The sequence below is a fragment of the Cygnus olor genome, chromosome 23, assembly GCF_009769625.2.
Source record: "Cygnus olor isolate bCygOlo1 chromosome 23, bCygOlo1.pri.v2, whole genome shotgun sequence".
Lineage (NCBI taxonomy): Eukaryota > Metazoa > Chordata > Aves > Anseriformes > Anatidae > Cygnus > Cygnus olor.
The window spans coordinates 4,313,520-4,332,373 of NC_049191.1; the positions used below are offsets into that span (position 1 = coordinate 4,313,520).

Here is an 18,854-nt window from a genome sequence, read left to right on the forward strand (position 1 = left end):
GGGTCCCACAAATCCCCCATCCAGCACCCACATACCCAGGATCTGGGGTCCTGCTCACCCCCATTTGCCACCCATGTACTCAAGGGTCTGGGGTCCTGCTCACCCAGCACCCATGTACCCAGGGGTCTGGGGTCCTGCTCACTGGGTCCAGCACCCACCTGACCCCCCCCGTCTCCAGCACCCATTCACCCTGTCCTCCAGCACCCCACACCCTGGGGACCAGCACCGAGCACCAGCACCGAGCTCCAGCCACCCACAGACCCTGGGGCAGCCGAGGTCTCTGGGTTGGTGCTCGGCCACAGGACACCACCGGCAGCACCCATGGGTGCTCGCAGCCCGAACGGTGCCGTGGCCATCTGGGGACAAGCACCAGCGGAGCGCACGTGGCACTTACTGGGCACCGGCTGCGTCTCCGAGACCCACGGCGAAGCTGCCAAAGTCTCCGTGTGGCCAGCTCTCCGAAACACCCATCGGCGTCATCCGGCGAGAAAAACACCCCCAGCAAGCAAGCAAACGGGGAGGAAAACAGAAAAAAAAAAAAAAAAAAAAACACAACAAACAAACCGGACCCTCCGAGGGCGGCCGAGGGTCCCCGCGGCACCAGGGAGGGGGCTCAGGGCCGCTGACCCCCACGTCCTGTGGCCGCTTCTTGCCCAGCCCTGCCCGCCCACCCTGCCCGCCGGCTCTGCCCAGGGCTTGGCGGGGGCCAGTGCTGTCCATCCGTCCGTCCGTCCGTCCGATTGTCCTGCTGCAGGGCGGGAGGTGGGGGCGGCAGTCCGGAAAGCAGAGCCGGGTCATTCTCAGACGGAGCGGGTTTTAGTATGAAGGGGGGAAAAAAACGGGGGGGTTTTCTCTCTCTTCCTTTTCTCTTCTTCCGTTATTTTTTTTCTCTTTCATTTCACCTATTTTTTAACTTTTTTTTTCCATTTTTTTCTTTTTTCCCTTTTTTTTTCTTTTTTTTCTTTTTTTTTTTTTTTTTAGAAAACAAACAAACGGTTCCAATCCCAGTTAAATACAGAACTTGAAAAGTGTTCCAGAAAAAAAGTGCTGGCTAAATTACCTCTGCAAGAGAAACACAACAGCAGGGCGGGGGGGTGAGAAGGGCCCGGGCGCCCCGTGCCCCCCCACCCCAACAGCTCAGCACCCCCTTGACCCCCGTCCCGAGAGGGGGTCCCGCACCTACCCTGTAACAAAACCTCGTTGTCTGGTTGGCACGTCAGCAGACACTACAATGAGGTGACCGTAAAAGTGTCCTCGGGGTGCTGTTGCTCTACCATCGGCCCCAAAAACCCGCTCTTCTGGGTGGGGGCCATGACGGGGTGCCCTTGGGGTGCAAAACTGGGGTACCTGTAGTTGTCCTGCAGCTGCAGCATAGAGTCTCTCGGTACGGGGGAGATATTCAAGTCATTGATCAGGGGGCAAGCGTAGGGGCCTCGGTGGTGAGCCCGGGACATCTCCAAGGGCTCCTTCTCGCCCTTGGGGGGGTGGGTGCCGCTCGGGCTGCTCAGGTGGGGGTTGAGACACGAGGGGTCCGTCCTGCCCATGAAGTCCACCAGCATGCCGGCCCCCGCCTTGCCGTCGTACGAGGAGGGGCTGCGGGTGCTGGCGTTGGGCGAGTACCAGTAGGGGGGATTTTTGCAGCTGGGGGAGTCGTAGTGTGGCTGAGGCATGGGGAGGTCGCGGCAGGCCATGTGCGGGGCGTGCGGCAGGGCCCCCCCCTGCATGCTGTGTTTGAGCGAGTCGCAGGCGGGCAGCTTGCGGAGGTCGCCCGCCCGCAGGTCCTCCTTGAAGGCCAGCGTGGGCGAGCAGTTGGGCGAGAAGGCTTTCTGCAGGCCGGCCTCGAAGACAGTCTGCTGGCCGGGGGCTGCCAGCTGGTGAGGGAGGGCGGGGAAGTGCTTGCTCTCCAAATCCGGCTGCCCCAGGCCGGGGGAGTCGCTCTGAAAGCCCTGCACGAACGTCCCGTCCGAGGGGGTGGAGGGGTTCATGGAGTAGGGCCCGGCGTAGTCACAGGGGTCCCGCTCGCCCACCCCGAAGCCCCGGGACTGGGAGGGCAGGGGGGACATGCTGCTGTCCCCGCTGTAGTAGTCCAAGCCCAGGTCCGTGCTCTCTTGGAAGAGGGGGTTCACCGGCTGCGACTTGGTGGGGAACTTGGCCTTGCCCGTTCCCCGCTCCTTCTTGGAGGCGCAAGCCCCACGGGAGCCCCGGGGCTGCCGGGGCCCCGTGTTCCTCTTGGAGGGGTACACGGAGGAGGAGGAAGACGAGGAGGAGAAGTTCAGGTGGGACGTGTCGAACATGTCCACCTTCTTCCGCCGGCCCCGTCCGGGCTTGGAGTTGCTCTGGAAGAGGACGCTCTGGTTCCAGTTGTAGCCGGGGGCTGAGGACGCCTCGTTCCAGTCCATCATGAGCTTCTCCAGGCTGGAGAGGCTGGACTGGCCCTCGCTGGATGAGGCCTCGCTGTTGGCGCGCCGGTAGCCGGCCGGCTGGTTGAACTGGGTGCTGTCGGAGGAGGACTCGGAGAAGGTCTCCGAGACCGTCTGCTGCTTGGCCTTCTGCGGGGTGTAGTTGGAGATGTCCAGGATGACGTTGGGCTCGTTGAGGTGGCACTCGAAGCCTGGGTTGTAGAGCTGGCTGAAGGCCTCCGAGCTCCAGTCCAACCCGCCGTAGCCCTGCCGGAAAGCCCACTGGGACGCGCTGGGGAACTGCCGGCAGTTCTCGGGCGAGGGCTGGAAGGAGGCCGAGCCTTTGGGCACCATGTAGCCTCCGGGCGAGACGGTGCTGGCCCGGCTGTCACAGCGCAGCGGGGTGTGCGCGGCGCTGGAGAACTGGCCACCCTCGGCGCTGTTGAAGAAGGAGGCCTTGCCCAGCGGCAGGCTGGGGCCGGCCGTCTGCTGCGCGTAGCCGGCGCTGTGGGCGCTGCTGGGGGAGGACGGGAGGCTGCTGCCGCTGCCGTAGGCGAAGCTGCAGTCCTTGCTGGTGGGGCAGTCCTGCGCCGACGGGTACTGCTTCCCTGGGGGGAAGACGCTGGCGGGTGCCACACTCTGCCCCGTGCTGTAGCCGCCGTACTGGGGGTAGCCGGGGGTGCCACTGGCCGCCGGGTGTGCCGTGGGCGACCGCGACACGGCCGAGGGCGGCACCAGCTTGGGGAAGGCCTCAGCGCCGCGGCACTCCGAGGCTCCTTGGGCCACCCCGTAACCGGTTGCGGGGCGGCCGGGAGGGAAGGCCTGGCGGCCTTGCATGGCCGCGTGGAAGGCAGCCTCAGCGCCGGGGGCTGCTGCTGACGCCGCCACTTTGCCCCCCCGGGCCGGGTAGGCGGCCAGGCCCCCCCGTTGGCCTGCCAGGGCACTGGGGGGAGCCGTGTAGGCGGCCGCCGATTTACGGGACTCAGAGCGCGAGGCTGAGAGGGCGAAGTCCAGCAGGTCGGAGGAGTCGTCCGAGTCCAGCAAGGAGCGGAAATACCCCGTGAAGAGGCTGTGCCGCTCCTGGCTGACCTCGGCCTGCGAGGACGCTGCGCTGCCGGCGTAGAAGCTGGCCCGGCCGGAGGAGCCCGACTCCAGCGCCGCGGCGTGGAAGGGCCTGGCCTCGGCCCCCTGGTAGCTGCAGTTGCGGCTGGCCTGGCCGGCGGCGTGGCCGTGGTGGGGGGCCCAGGGGCTGCCCTTCTCCCCGGCCCACTCGGAGGCACTGTCGCTGAAGCTCTGGCCGGGGTTTTGCTCGGGGAAGAGCACCCCATTCTTGCGGGTCCGCCGCTTGCGCTTGGGCTTGCCCACGGGGTCGGGCTCCGGCCGGCCCCTCTTGCGCGGGTGCACGGGGTCGGCGTGCACGGCGGCGGGGGCCTTCTTCTTCTTGCCGATGCCCTCGAAGAAGTCGCTGAAGGAGCAGCGGGAGGCGCGGGCGGCGTGCCCACCGCCGCGCCCGCCGAAGCCGCCCACCTTGCCGCCGCGCCGGCGGAAGCCCTGGACGCGGTGCAAGAAGTGGGAGATGCTCTGGGTGTCGGGTGCCTGGTGGATGGACTCGGGCTCACTGGGCGTCCAGCAGCGGGGCGGCGAGCAGCGCCCTGAGCACTGGCTCTGCCGGTTGAGGAACGCCAACTTGGCCAGCACGTCCGAGTAGTCAGCTTTGCTGTCGTTGGTGTCGGCGATGTAGGAGGGCTGGGGCGAGGCCAGCTTCTGCTTCCTCCTCCTCCTCTTCTTCACCTCCGGGGCGGGCTCCTTGGGTTTGGCCTGGCCCAGCAGCAGGTTCTTGGGGGGCCTGCCCCGCTTGCGCTTCAGGATGATGGGCATCTCGCCGGGGGGGAAGACCACCACCACGTTGCGCCCGTTGTTCTTCATCTTGAGCAGCGGCGTGGGCTCCATGGAGCTGCTGGCTGCCAGCTCCTTGCCCTCCAGGTTCAGGTTGCTGCTGAGTGACGACACCTTGTAGGTGGTTTTGTTCCTCCTCCCCAGCGACACGGGGATCTTGGCCATCTTTACCACCATCTTCCGCACCCCGCGGCACTTGCTCTTCTTCCCCGCCATGGCGGGGGCCTTGGGCACCTCGTCGGGGTCCAGGGCTTCAGGGGGTGGCGGGGGGGTCAGCAGCGGGGTGCTGGGCTCCTCGGGCCCTGGGGGCACCTCGGCGGGCAGGGCGAGGGGCAGGACACGGCTCTCAGGGGCGACGTCTGCCCGGCGTCCTCGCCCTGCCCTCCTCCTGCGGCACAGCATCTTTGGCTTGTCAGTCCGGCGCAGCGCGTACTTGCGGTGGTCCTCGCCGCACCTCCCGGCCCCCCGGCCCCCGCAGGGGCCGCGTTTCACCACGCCGCTCAGGGGACACCCCCCCAGGCGGGGCTGCAGGCCGTGGGGCCGCAGCGGGTCCCCAGTGCCCGCCTGCGCCTCCAGCAGCTCCGGCACGGGCCCCAGCGTCTGCGCCTCCAGCAGCGAGGGCTCGGTTGCCAGCAGCGGGGCCCGTGCCTCCAGGAGCTGCGGTTCCAAGGCTCCGGGCAGTGGCTCCAGCGTCTGCAGCCCCAGCGGCTCCGCCAACGGCTCCAGCGACTGCAGCTCCAGCGATTCGGAGAGCGGCTCCAGCGACTGCAGCTCCAGCGACTCGGAGAGCGGCTCCAGCGACTGCAGCCCCAGCGGCTCCAGGTTCTGTAGCTCCAGCGACTCCGGCAGCGGCTCCAAGCTCTGCGAATCGAGCAGCTGGGGCTGCGACTCCAGGGACTGGGAATCCAGCAGCCGGGACTGGGAGTCCAGCTCTTGGGCCGGGAGCAACTGGGGCTGTGCCTCCATCGACTGCGACTCCAGCAGCTGCGTCCCCGGGCACGCCAGGGAGGCCAGTTCGTTCAGGATGTCCGCCTCAGCCAGGTCCGAGTAGTCACTGGCGTCGGGCTGGGAGCAACCGGCTTCCTCCGCGGGCGCTTTGGAGGCTGGAGGAGGCTGCGGGGCGCTCCCCCCCCCGCCCTCGGCCTCCCCGTCACGGGCCGGGGGCCGGGGGTGCCGCGGCGGCTCCGCTTTGCAGAGCACCCCGCGCTCCTCGGGGCTGCGGATGCTGTTGGCCAGGGAGGGCGAGGAAAAGAAGCTGTACTGGAGGTCGCGGTCGGCGGGCAGGAGGCGGCCGTCCTCATGGCCGCCGCCGCCGCCGCCACGGAGGCTGCCGCAGTCCAGGTGCACCCCGCTGCTCTTGAGGTCCTCGGAGAGGCGGTTGAGGTCCTTCATGATGTCGATGAGCTGCACCACGGGGTGGAGGTTGATGTGCCCGTTGCCGCACTTGCTCCGGAGCAGGGCGACGATGCTGTCGACGTTGCAGCGGCCCGAGGCCAGCGTCGCGTTGGGGAAGGTCTTGGGCGCCCGGTCGCGGGCGGCTGCTTCCTCCGCGCTGCCCCCCAGGATCCGGGGCTCGCCGGCGCAGCCCAGCAAGTCCTCGGCCGCCTTGGTGCCGCCGTGCACGCTCTGGCACCGGTCGGCCGGGTCGCCGTGCAGCAGCGAGCCTGCCTGGTGCTCCCGGCCGAGCGCGGGGCACGAGCCCTCAGGGAAGCTCAGCACGCTGCAGGATAAGGCCTTCTCCGCCGGGCAGGCCGGGGGCCGCTGCGCTGGGTGCCCCGGCGGGTAGAACTTGGGCTCTCGGACGTAGTCGGGCGAGCCGCGCACAACGCTGGTCGTTACCACTGGGCCCGGGGGCTTCACGCGCATCCTGAACTCCTCCTCCCCCGCGTGCCGCTTGGCCGAGCAGTTGCTGACATGGGGGTCGGGGATGGTGAGACAGGGACCTGGACGGGGCAGAGAGGGGACAGTGAGGACCCCAGGGCGCCACCGGCCAAAGCAGCCGGCTGCGCCCGCTCCCTCCCTGCTGAGGGAGAGCGGGGTGCCCGGATTCGGCCCCCCGCTCACCCTGGCCCCATCGCCAGCGGGGATCAGGCCGCGCTCCCCAGCCTCCTCCCTTGCCCGGCGCAGCGGTGACTTACCCTCGGCTTTGCTGCTGCTCCTGCTGTTGCACTTGAGCTCTCTGCAAAGGAAGCGGGGCGGAGGGTTAGCCCCGAGTCGGGGGTCCCCGGGTTGCCCCCCCGTGCCCCGGGGTTCGCAGCGCCAGGTCCCTGCAAGGGACATACCAGGGGCTGGTCCTCCCTGGGGTGCTCCCAAGCTGGCGCAGCCGAGAGGGCAGCCTGTGCCCATCACCCTGGCGTCGGGGCTGCGAGCGGGGCAGGGGGAGGCTGCCTCCGATCTGGGGACAGAGGGGACAGGTTGACCAGCCCCTCCACGGAGCCGGAGGGGACGCGGGTCCAGGGATGCTCGGGTTAACACCCCCCACATCCCCCCACCCCCCACCCCCCACCCCACCCCGTACCTCCCACCCCGTCCCCGCCACCACCTCCCCGCCCCGACCGTCTCCCCCCTGGGGCTCCAGCCTCGTCCCCTCGCGGCGTGCCCCGGGGTGCCGGGCCGGGGGAACCGGGCGCGGTGGGGGCCCTGCGGCCGCGTTGCCGCTAGGTGTCCCCGGCGAGCCGCGCTGCCCGCCCGCCGAGCCGCCCGCCCCGCTCCCGGCCACCCGGTCCCCGCCCCGGCCCCGCCGTGCCCCCCCCCGGCCCGGCCCGGCCCGGCCCGGCTCGGCTGGGGGACGGCAGCGGGATGGACAGGGGCCGGGGGGGGGGGCTCGGGGCAAAGTTCTTTGTTCGGGGGTGGGTGGGAGGGGAGGGGTGCTGTGCGCCCCCCTACCCGTGCCAGGCACGAGGGATGTGGGGGTCCAGGTGGTGGGGGTGGCCCCAGCCCACGGGCACGCGTGGGGGGCTTCCCGGGACAGCAGCGGGCACGCAGCTGGGGGACTGTGGCGGTGCCCCCCGTGCCACCCCGGTGGAGGGGATGTGGCACGGGACGGGGGCGCACTGAGCCACGTCTCCAGGGTGGCACGAGGGGGCTGAGGCACCGGGGACACCCCAAAATCCGGGGGGCTGTCACCCCATCTCCCAGCCCACCCGTGGCCACGGCTCGTGGAGAGTCGGCAGCCTGAGGAAGCGACCTCGGCTCCTTGGCCAGCCATGCCGGGTACCGTCTGTGTGCTGCCCCCCCCGGCCCCCCGGCCCTGCGCCCAGCCCCACTTCCTTCCCTGTGCCCCCCAGGGACACCCCACGCACAGCTGCCACCCCCGGGGATCTGCAGCAGGGCAGCACCCGAGGTGACACCACCCAGTGGCAGCAGCCCCAGGGCCCCCGCATCGCCCCCTGCCTCAGTTTCCCCTCGCTGCAAATGGGTGGCACTGCGGGGACAGCCCCGGGGTGCGCACGGGGATGCGTGGCGTTGGCACCCAACGCCGGGAAGGGGTGCCCAGCACCCGTCACAGGGCTGACACCCACGCACCCATGGCACAGCCCCCTCCCAGCACCAGCACCCCGCACCCCTCTTTGCCCCCACCCCGCTAAGCCAAGACATCTGCCAAGCCGTGCAGCCCCCAGGGATGCTCCGCAGCCTCCCCCCAGCGCCAAGGCAGAGAAGCAGCCAGCTTTGCCGCCCGCCCCCACCCCCGGTGCACCCTCTGCTCCCCTTCCCGGGGCGAGGGCCCCCCCGGGGTACCTGGGCCGCGGGTGCTTGCAGTGCAGGTTCACTTTGAAGCTGCGGTCGGGGCCGTCGCCGTCGCTGCTGGGCTGGCGGAGGCCGGAGCCCTGGGCGCGCGGGAACCACTCGGCTGGCGGGCTGGCACCGTTCTCCAGTGCGCCGGGCTGGCAGGCGACCGAGCTCCCATCTGCTCGAGCAAGCACAGAGACCCCCGGTGCATCAGCCCGGTGTCCCCCCGCCATGCCCCGGCCCCCTGCCCCGCACCGCTGTGGGGCCGGGCACGCCGCACACCCCGCGTTCGACGCCTCGCCGGCTGCACCGCGACGCTTGCGTCCCCCCGGGGACATTTGGGGACGCAGACGGGGCATGCCGCTGGGTGCCCAGGGACACAAGGGGGTGCGTTTTGGGGCTGGGCGCCCCTCTGCTCCATGCTGAGCCTCGGGTTCGTCCTCCCAGGGCGCGACGTTTCCCACACATGTGCATGTGTGTGCACACGCGTGTGCGCGTGGCTCCGTGCTGCCTGCTCCGGCGGTGCCCGCGCGATGCCAGCACGCCTGGGGGCCGTGTGCCCGTGCCCACCGGCGCGGGGGGAGCGCGGCGGAGCCCCCCCCTCAGCCCGGCGAGGTCCGGCTGTGCCTGTGTCTGGCTGCATTTCCCCCCCCAGCCGCGTGTGAATCTCTGCCTGTTCTCTCCCTCCCCCAGCACACACACACACACACACACACACACACACACCCAGCCACACACACCCGCTCGGCGTGATCCAGGCTGTTCCCGGTGTCTGGATTAGCGTGACAACTTATCAACAAGGCAGGGAAGGAGAATTCAAACCTGTCAGGCCGTCCTCAGCCCCCTCCCCGTCTCCCCGCGATCCTTTGGGCGCAGCGCTGGCACGGAGGCGCAGGCACCTCTCCCGCAGCCCAGCGGAGAAACGCGGCTGTGTTGCCTGCACGGTGTAGAGTTACACCAAGGGCAATGTGGAGCAGGAAAATATGTGCTAGAAAGACCGGTCGAGTCTCTGATGAATCTGCTAATGTGCCCGGAGCTGAGAGCTGTTGGAGGGGAGTCAGGCAGGAAGGAAGCAAACAGGAGGCTTTCCAGAACAGCCGCTGGGACCCGCTCCCTGCCGCACACGCTGCGCACGGCTCGCCGGGGAGGACGGGGCACGGCCGCGTCCCCTCCTCTGCGCCCCGGCTGCCCCCGAGGGGCCGTGGGGTGCCCCTCGTACACACCACGGGTGCACGGAGCCGCCTCCGAGCTCGCAAACCCCGGCACAGCAGGATGCCCGGGGCTCCCCACCGGTGTGCGCGGCACCCTGCTGTGTGCACCCATGGGTGCGCGCCACCCCCCCCCTAGCCGTGCCCGGTGCAGCCGGCTCTTACCGAACGCCGCCCGGCGCCGGGCTCCTGCCCTCGGCTCGGCGGGGCCACGCGGCCGGCGCCAAGGCGGGCGACGCTCCCCGCGTGGTGCCGGCGCTCCTCCCTCCCTCTGTCCAGGACCACCTGCGCCCCCCACCCAGCCGCGGGGCTGGGCAGCACCCACCGGCCCCCCGCCACCATTTGGGGGCGAGGGAGCCGGACGCGCCGGGATGCTCGCCGCGCCGCCGTGCTCACTTTCACCTCCTCTGCTCAGCCCCAGGCAGCTGCCACATGTTTCGCATTAGGCGCTCTGGACTTCGCCATTCCTGGGTTGCTAGCCAGGGGTAGGGCCGTTTTCCTTCTTTTTTTTTTTTTTTCCCTTCATTTTTTTTTTTTTTCCTTGCTGGTTACAAAACACCAGCCGAGACCACACAAGAGAGGAGGGATGGAGGGAGCGAGCGAGAGGGAGAGATGGATGGGAGAGGCGGGCGGGGGAGAGGCGGCGAGGCCGGGCGCTGCGGCGGGCGAGGCGGGCGGCGGGGGGGGGGGGATTGCAGCCACCTCTGCATCCCACCTCCTGACCCCTGGAGCCTCGCAAAGATAACAGCCCCCGAAGACTGCTGACTCGCCTCGCAGAAATCCAATATCCTCGCCTGGTGAACTAATCGACTACCTGGGCTCGCCACCTCCCCTGCCCGGGCTTAATCCTGCTGCTGCAAATCTTTAATTAGTTTAACGGTTTCAGGCTCGGCGCAGGCTGGAGGCAGGCGGCACGGCCTCCCCCCCCCGGCCCCGGCTGGCTTCCCGGGGGGCTCCCACTTGGGTGGCAGGGCCACCCGGTGCCGCGGGGTGGGAGAGGTGCCACAGCGAGGGCACGGGGGGGCTGCGTCCTTCCCCCCACCTCCTTCCCCCCCTTCCCTGGGGCTGCTGGCACCCGGCCCCCTCCCCGGAAGGGCTCGCTTGGCACCGGCGTCGCGGCAGCTTGCGGCGGAGGGCCGGCCCCGCAAGACACGGACGTGGTTTGGTGCCCGGCTCCGAGGCCACCCAGACGTCAGGGTGGGGCCGGAGATGCCACCGGGAGACAGCCAGGCGGCGGGGACCCAGCCGCCACACAGATGGGGACACGCCGGCCCCGCGCCGCCCACCCCGCGCCGAGATGCCCGCGGCGCTGGCGTGGGGTGCAGGGGGTCCCCCCCCCAATCGCCCCGCTGCCTGCCCGGCCCCCTGGGCACCGGGGGTGGGTTGTGACGGCCCCAAATCCCCCGTTTTGGGCGCCCCCATCACGCGTGTGCTGCGGGCAGGGGCTTGCCACGTCCGTCCCTGGTGCGTGTGCACCCATCTCCCTTGCACACACGCACAGTTGGGGCACTGTGGATGTGCCCCCCCCCCCCCAAATTGTGGCATCACGAGGGTGCCCCACTCGTGCACGCACACCCCTTGCACGCTCCCAGGGACGCCGCCCCTCCCTTGCACACACACACGTGCACCCCCAGGGCACGGTGGCGGCTCTCCCCCCTTGCACGCACACGTTTGGGGGCACCGTGGGGGCTCCGCCTTGCCTGCTGCCGTTCCCCCCCCTTGCACGCTTTCGCCCCCCTCTCACTCGCTCACACGCACCCGGCCCCCCCCGCCCTGCAAATCCCCACCGAGCCCGTCCTGCGCCTGCTGACACCAATGGAAAATCCCCTCCAGTGACAGCTTCCTGGCAGGCGCTTTCCGAGGGTTTCCGTGTTCTCCATCCAGCCCCCCCCCGGCCACCTCCTCCCCGTGCGTGCGGGAGGTCGGGCAGGCGGGCAGACCCCTCCCCACTTCGCCCCCACCGCCTCCCCCTGGCCTCAGCATCGCGACCCCCGCCCCAAAGCACGCGGCTCCTGCTCCCTCCTCTGCCTCCCTGCGCCCCCATCACCCCCGTGGGGTGTCCCCGGCCACCGCCGCAATGCCACCGGTGCGTGGCGGTGCCTTGGGACTGGGGGGGCTGGGGGTGGCCGCAGGCGGGTGCCGGGGGGCGCGGGGGCTTGCGAGCAGCCCTGACGCCCCCCGCCTTCGGCCATCGCCCGCTCCCGGGGCTGTTCGATCCCATCCGTCGCCGCTTCCCCCCGCTGCCTCGCCCTCTCCGCCGCGGTGGTAATTAGGAGAGGGAGCAGATGGTGCCTGCGTTTCATCCTAGGGAACGGGGTCCAGCCGAGCTGCTCGGCCGCCCCTTCCCATCGCGGGGCCGTAGGTCAGCGGAGCAGAGGGGTTTTGGGGTCCCCTCCCCACGCAGCGAGCTGCCGGACCCCCGCGGTGCTTTGGGAGGGAGACGGCACCGCCGGGAAGGGCTCGGGTGCTGCGGGGGACAAATGCACCGAGGAGATGAGGTCCGCAGGGAGAGCTGGTGACACCTCCCCGAGGCACCCCAGGGGGCTCAGGCACCCGGCGTGGCACCGGGGAGGGGGGGAGGCTGTGGGACCGGGGGGCTGGAAGCAGCGGGTACCTGCAGGTCTTGGCACCCCCCCCCCCCAACCACACCCCGCTGCAGCAAGGCACTGTGGGAAGCTCCCTGCCGAAACAGCCCCCAAAACCCAGCTGGGGAGGCAGGCCCCCCTGCGGGCGCCGCTGCCGCATCCCACGCTGCCGGGGGGGCCATGCGGAGCTGGGGAGGCAGCACGGCCCCCAGCCACAACCCCCTCCCCTGCCGCCTCCATCCCCCTGCAATCACCGTTTTCCCCTGTACAGCCCTGGGGGCCCACAGCCCCCCCCAGGGGGATGCTCCCCTTGCTCCTTGGGGGGGGGGGTCAGGACCCCCCCCACTGCCTCCCCTCGATGCCCAGGTACCCCCAACCCGCTGGCATCGTGCAGCACGGACGCAGCCCCCTTCGCGCTCCAACCCTCTGCCCCCCCAGCCCCTGTCCCCGGTGGGGTCTCGGTCCCCTCGCCAGGTGCAGGGGGGGGGGGCTGTAGGGCTGTGCCGGAGGGGGGGGGCCGGGGAGGTGGGGCCGCCAAAGCGCTCGACAGATGGACTGCAGAGATGGTGGCACCTCGGCCGGCTGGAGCCGAGAGCCGCAGTTCAGAGCTAGCAGGGAAACGGGCTAAATTTAGCTGCTTCCCTCGGTGCCAGCTTTGTTCCCCCGCCCCGCTGAGCCGGCGCAGGAGGCGAGCAGCCGGCCTGGCCCCCTCCTCGGCCCCCTCCCCGCTGGGGACCGCGGGGACGCCCCGACAGCCGGCCCTTGGGGCGCGGAGCCGGGTGCCGGGGGCGGATTTGGGGGTGCCGGGGTTTGGCACGCGGGTCCCCCCTGCGGGTGCCGTCCCCGGTGCCATCACGGGGTGCCTTGCCCTGCGTGCCCCGGGCCCCCCCCTGCGTGCCGGCAGGCCTGAGGCTGCGCAGACGGCCGCGGCCCCCCCCCCCCCCCCCTTTTCTCCCCACGCTCCCTCTTATAGCCACAGCATGAGTCACAGCTCCGGTGCGTCCCTGCCCAGCGCCCGGCCACGCCGGGTCATGTAACACCCGCGGCCGCCCCGGCACGGAGCGGGTTCCGTCCCCCAGCCCCGTGCCACCCCCTTGCACGCACCCCGAGGTGGCTCCGCAACCCCCGACGCCCCGCTGGGGACCACCGGGGGGGTCGGTGCTCAGCTCCCCCCCAAGCCCTGAGCCTGCTGCGAGGCCGCGGTGCGCCGCGGGTTAACGCCAAGCGGGGCCGGGATGCTGCGAGGCCAGTAACATTTGGAAGGCGCCAGATGGATGCGTGCCCGTGCCGAGGTCTCGCTCGGCACAGGCGATGCTCCCCCGGCGCTGGGGCTGGGGGGCTGCCCGGGGAGGGCGCGAAGGGACCGGGGGGGCACTAGCGACGTGCCCCATGGGCTCCCGAGCCACCCACGCCCACCCGTGTCCCATCCCCCCCACGGCACCGTGGGGAAGGGCAGCGGGGGGAGGCCGGGGGCGGCGGGGGCCCTGTGCCGGGCCAGGTGCGCCGGCTGAGCCCGCGGCATCGCCGCTGCACCCCTTCGGTGCCGGCCCCGGGGCCAGGTGGGGAGCAGCCCCCACGGGGCCCAGGGGGGTCCGGGCAGGGGGGAGCCGCCAGTTGCCTCCCTCGGCCAATTTTAGAAACTGGCTAGACAAGAAAGGCAGAAAGGGCCGGGCAGGATTTACGGCCGGGCTGGTGTCAGGGTGGTTTTTTTTTTTTTTTTTTCTATTTCTTTTTTTTATCGGAGGCACATAGGAGTTGAGCGGAAACTCCTGGCTGCAGATCCTGTTTCCTGGGAGATGCGGCGCGGTGCGGGGCCGGCGGGGGCCGAGCTGGGGTGGGAGCCACCGGGGACACTGCCAGCGTGGCGCGGGGAGCACCGGGCACGGGCGTGCACGGAGCTGCTGCGCTTGTGCACGGGGCCGTGCACCAGCAGGTGTGTGCAGGCAGAGGGGTGTGCACACGCAGGTGCACCCGCGCGCACGGGATGGGCACAGGGGCAGGTGCACAAGTGTGCGCGGGCACAGGTGCATGCACAGGTCTGCGAGGGTGCACGTGCACGCAGCTGGGTGCACACATGGGTGAACGGAGGTACGCAGACACGGAGGTACCGGGATACGCAGGTACGCGGACATGGAGGTACACACAGGCGGAGGTGCACGGACACGTAGGTACACACACACACGCAGGTACACACACACACAGGTACATGGACGTGCAGGTATGCGGACACAGGTACACACACACGTAGGTACACACAGACGGAGGTACACGGACACGTAGGTACACACACACCTAGGCATATGGACACGCAGGTAAACAGGCACGTAGGTACACGGACAGGCAGGTACGCGGACACGCAGGTACACACACACACAGGTGCACACACACACATAGGTGCACACACACGCACAGATGCACACACATAGGTACACACACACGTAGGTGCACACACACACACACACTCAGGTGTGCCACCGCAGCCGCATTCCCTCCCCGCGCCCGCCCGCAGACTCACCCCCAGCCGGGGGCGCAGCGCAGCACCGAGCACCTCCTGCGCACTCCCGGCCACGTGCTGCAAGCACCCAGGCGGCACCCATGGGTGCTCAGAGCACGGGGACCCCCAGCCCCCCCATACAGCCGGGTCATCATCACAGGCTCTCCCATCCCAGAGGCTGTCAGCGGCTCCCGAGGCTCAGCCCCCCCATAAATCCCTGTGCGCGGAGGGCACATCGGGCTGGTCCTGAGCACAGCAGGTGACCCTGAAACGCAACCAACCCTTTTGTGCTGCTGTTCACGAGACCCCATAACTCCCGTGGTTCGTCCCCAAAAAATCGGAGTCAGCAAGGCGGGGCGGTGCGAACAGAGCAGCGGGCACGTGTGCGCACGGGGAAACTGAGGCAGGCAGCAGGGCGATGCCTCTCCCAGGCATGGGTAGAAACTGCAAGCTGCGGCGCGTGCTCCCCGGGGAGCCGGGTGCCCTGTGCTGGCCCCAAACCCTGCTCCCACCCCACCCATCTCCAGTCACAGGGACCCGGCACGTCCCACGGGGCCGAGGTCCCCCGGAATGGGAATGGGGGCACCCAGCTCGTCCCGCACCCCCCTGGCACCCCCGCCGGGTGCCTCATCCTGCACCCACCTACACGGCGACGTGTGCTTCCCCCACCCTCGCCGGGGAGCTTGCCATTAAAATTGGAAGAACACAACTTGCCGGCAGAGCCCCGGCGCGCATCGTACACAGCCTGTCACTCACACATCACTTTGTAGATGCCCATAAATTGCTTCATTACCTCTTCTAATTGAGGAGAACGCAGCTGCTGTGGGGCGGTGACAGAGCTCCTTCCCTTTGAAGGATGCCTCGCTCTCCAAAGACGGGTCCGGCGGAGCCGCAGAGCCCCCCCAGCGTCCCAATAATAATAATAATAACAGCGATAATGGTGATAATAAAGGTATCCGAGCAAAACCCCTCGGCACAGGGCAGCAGTGCTCACGTGCGCCAGAGCCCGTGGGCAGGAGGGGGACAGGCAGCTCGGCAGGCAGGGGGGAAACTGAGGCACGAAGGAGGCTGCGCCACGCACGGGGTGGAAACGCAACCCCCTGCGCGGCACCGGGGGGGACCACGGCGGTGGCAGGGATAGAGGACGGCTCGTGGTGTGAACCCCAATTTGGGGATTTGGGGTGTGGGGGGGAAACTGGGGGCTCAGCGCCGCCAAAAGTCCCTTGAAAAGTCCCTGGGGAACTTCGCAGCCCACTCAGGGCCGCGTCCTCCCACCTCGGCCAGCAGGAAGCCGCCGCGGGCGCCCACGGCCCTCCCGTGTCCCCATCCTCGTCCCCGTCCCGGGCAGCAGCGCTGCGCCCCAGCCCCCCGCGGGCCCCAGGCTTTGTCTGGGAGGAGGCAGCGGCTGCGGCTGGGCTCGGTCCCCTTGCAGGATACTGCAGAAGGATTTACTGTATTGCAGCTCGCGCTGGCTGCAGCCCAGCGCACAATAGATTAGCTGTAGCCCAGGGCAGCACGTTGCGGGGGAAGGAAGGTGGGACTCATTCGGATGCAGATTGCAGGGCATTTGCTGCAGTATACTGCAGGATCCGGCCGCCCGGACCCCCGCCACCCCGCTCCAAGCTCTGCCAAGAGCGGGGCCGCCGGGGGCCCATGCGTCCCCCCACGCCCCCCGCATCGCCGCCCCCTCCGAATCCGACGCATCCCCACGGGGTGCCCACGCTGTCCCTGCCTGTCCCCCGTCCCCAGCAAGGGGATGTGCGCGGGGTCCGGAGGGGCTGCGGTCCCCGAGGTCCCCCCATGTGCTGCCGGGGACGCCGGGCTCCCCCATGCTGGGCGCGACGGCACAAAGCTGGTGCAGGGCGGGAGCCGGTGGCTGCAAGCAGCACTAATTGATCGCGATTAATTCAGCTCCTACCTCCCCGGGTGGCAGGGAGAGATGCTGAGACACAAACCCAGCCCACAGAGCTCTCCCAAAACGGGCTCCGCTCTCCCCCACGCACCCCTTCCCCCAGCGGGGGCGCCCGGTCCCGGGGGACGCAGGCTGCCCGGCCCCGGGGACGGTGCGGTGCCCACGGGGTGAGGGCGCTGGGACCCCGGCTCCGATGGGTGCCCGGCTCCTGCTGCCACCCAGAGGTGTTGGGGGCCCACGAGGACACGGTTTGGGGTTGGGGCTTTGGGGCGGACCCCCCCTGCCTGCTTGGGGTCCTTTTGGAAAAGCTGCTGGGTAAGGGGGGGGGGGTTCTCTGCGGCTCGTCCCCCTGGCACCCCACAGCCGTGGGATGCGGGGATGGGGGCACCCAGGGGGATGATGCTCAGGGCTGCGGAGGTGCTGGGTGGGTGGGGGGAGCAAGGGGGGGCACTGATGGCCTCGTTGGCTTCACTGTGGCACCTTCAGCATCACTGGGTGCAAGGCAGGGGAGCACCCCGTGCGCCAAGGCAGGCGCCCACCCCCGTTGTGGGCACCCCAAGGTGGATTTTTGGGGTGGGGTTTGTGCATGCGTGTGCATGGAGGGGGGGGGGGGGGGGGGGGAAGAGTTTGGAGCCTGCAAATTCAGGCTCCGTAATCCGACGTCGGATGCAGTTTCCACAGCAACAGCGGGTCAGAGGGCAGCGAGGGGAGCTGCCTGCTCCGCGCCCGGCTGCGATTGTGCCGCAGCCGAAAAAGCCGCCGGGGCGAGGGGCGAGGGGCGGCCGGGAGCCGGGGCTGCGGGGGCGCGGGGGCGGCCGGGTGGGTGCTGCCGGGGGAGGCGGCGAGCGGCTCGGTGTGTGCCGCTGTCAGCAAAGATGTCACTAATTGTCTGCAGGAGCAGCAAACTCTCCTTAACCCTTGGGCAGCCGGCGGCGGGCGCGCTGCTGGCGGCGGGGGGGGGGAGCTGTCACCTATGTGGGGCTGGGGACACGAGGGGACCGCCACCGGGTGCCGCGGGGTTCGGTGGCATGACCCCAAACGGGTTGCCTTGGTGTGCCAGCGGTCACGGGCCTGCAGGGAGGGTGCTGGGACCCCGAGTGGGTGCCCACAGCATAGGGGGCAGCCCCTCTCTCTCCCTGCCCCACGGGCTCCGGCTTTGCCCCCACGGTCGCAGCAGCACGGGGCCGAGACGAGCGCTGGGGCCACCGGGGCCACCAGGCTGGGGACAGGGCTGGGGTCCCGTCCTCCAGCCCAGGGCACGAGGCTCCCTGGGGAGAAACCAAGCCTGGGAGAGACCCCAGCCCCGCTGCCGAGCTGGGAACGCTGCAGCCGCCCCCCCAAAGTGCCACCACCTCTCGCGGCAGCGAGGCAGGGGCACGGCAGAGGGACGTGCACCCCTCGGGGAGCACAGCAGGATGCGTGCACGGGCAGAGGGGACACAGAACCCGCAGCCCGGCCACCACCAAGCCCTTGCACCCCACCACGGTGACACTGGGGCACACGGAACAGGCCCCCCCCTACCCCGAGAGGTTTTTTCCTCTGGTGGCACAGAGGGGACAGAGGCAGGAGCGGCTCCTCCAGAGCTCGGCTGCCTCCGGTACCTGGGAGCTGCTGGGAAGCGCTGACGCTGGCAGGAGCGGGTGGGGGCAGCGGGGGGGCCGGGGTGAGCGGCAGCAGGGTCAGCAGAAAGCCTCCGGCTCCTGCCAGCCGCCGAGCGGGGCTTTGTTCCCGTCCTGCACCTCTCCCACCACCCCCAGCACCGAGGGAGGGGGTCCCTCTCTGGGATCCGGTGGTTTTTGGGGGAGCGGATCCTCCGGGCGAGGCAGCAGGAGGAGGCTCGCATCGCCGGGAATGCGTAAAGGTGGTGGGGACGGGGGTTTGTTGTGCCCCCAAGGTGGGTTGAGCGGGGGGAGGTGAGGCTTGGGGGGGCTCTGAATCCAACCCAAGTCCCTGCAATAGAATGGGGGACACGGTACAGGGGGGGTGGAGGCAGCGCAGCCCCCCTTTGCCGTGTCCCCTGGTGGTCCCTGGGCATTGCCCCATCCCCAGCTGCTGCCCCCAGTGCCCGGCTGTGCCCAGGGGAGGGGCCGGATCCTGCTCCCTGCTCTCTCAGCACCCTCCTTGCTCAGCCAGGAGCTGGGGGCACTGGGGGCAGCTCCCGAGGCCACCAGCCCCGGCCCCATGGGCAGCAGTGGTGGGACAGAACCCGGCCACCATGAGCACAACACCTTCACATGGCAGGAGAGAGGAAGGAAGAGGAGGGAAGGGAGGGATGAAGGCGATGGGATGCTGCCCAGGACCCTCCGAGCATGGGGACAGGCACCCTCCTGGGGACAGCCAGCAGCAGAAATGGGGACAAAACCAGTGTTCCCAGTACACGCAGCCAACAGGGACTGGGAGCTTTGCAGAGCACAGCCCCCTACCTCCACCCCAGTGTGTCAGCGGGTGGGGGCACCAAGCTGTGACCCCCGGGCACCCCCCTACGGGGTGACAGCACCGGGGACAAACTCCAGTCCCCAGGCAGGCACTGGGCAGGTCCCTGCAGCTCTGGGGACTCTCCCGGTGCTTTTGGCTGGGATTTCCTGTGGGGCCGTGGGTTCGGCGGTGTCGCAACGCTCCCCGAGCCCTGCT

At 69.8% G+C, this 18,854-nt stretch overlaps 1 protein-coding gene across 10 annotated transcripts in view; it reads right to left on the minus strand.

Annotated features, from left to right (window-relative positions):
• Positions 1 to 18,854, minus strand: part of AHDC1 (AT-hook DNA binding motif containing 1) — a 51,852-nt gene that overhangs the window by 1,318 nt on the left and 31,680 nt on the right. For 6 of the 10 annotated variants that reach the window (XM_040534804.1, XM_040534805.1, XM_040534798.1 and 3 more), the window contains 4 exons: positions 8,034 to 8,202; positions 6,434 to 6,474; positions 1,184 to 6,238; positions 395 to 1,062 (listed from right to left, as the gene is read on the minus strand). In XM_040534804.1, coding sequence (XP_040390738.1) covers positions 1,227 to 6,161 — 4,935 coding nt within the window. In that variant the 5' untranslated portion in view covers positions 6,162 to 6,238; positions 6,434 to 6,474; positions 8,034 to 8,202 and the 3' untranslated portion in view covers positions 395 to 1,062; positions 1,184 to 1,226. Of the gene's footprint in view, positions 1 to 394; positions 1,063 to 1,183; positions 6,239 to 6,433; positions 6,475 to 6,577; positions 6,691 to 8,033; positions 8,203 to 8,764; positions 9,195 to 9,397; positions 9,717 to 18,854 lie in introns of those variants that run through there. The other 4 variants (XM_040534803.1, XM_040534802.1, XM_040534801.1 and 1 more) reach the window with 4 other exon arrangements.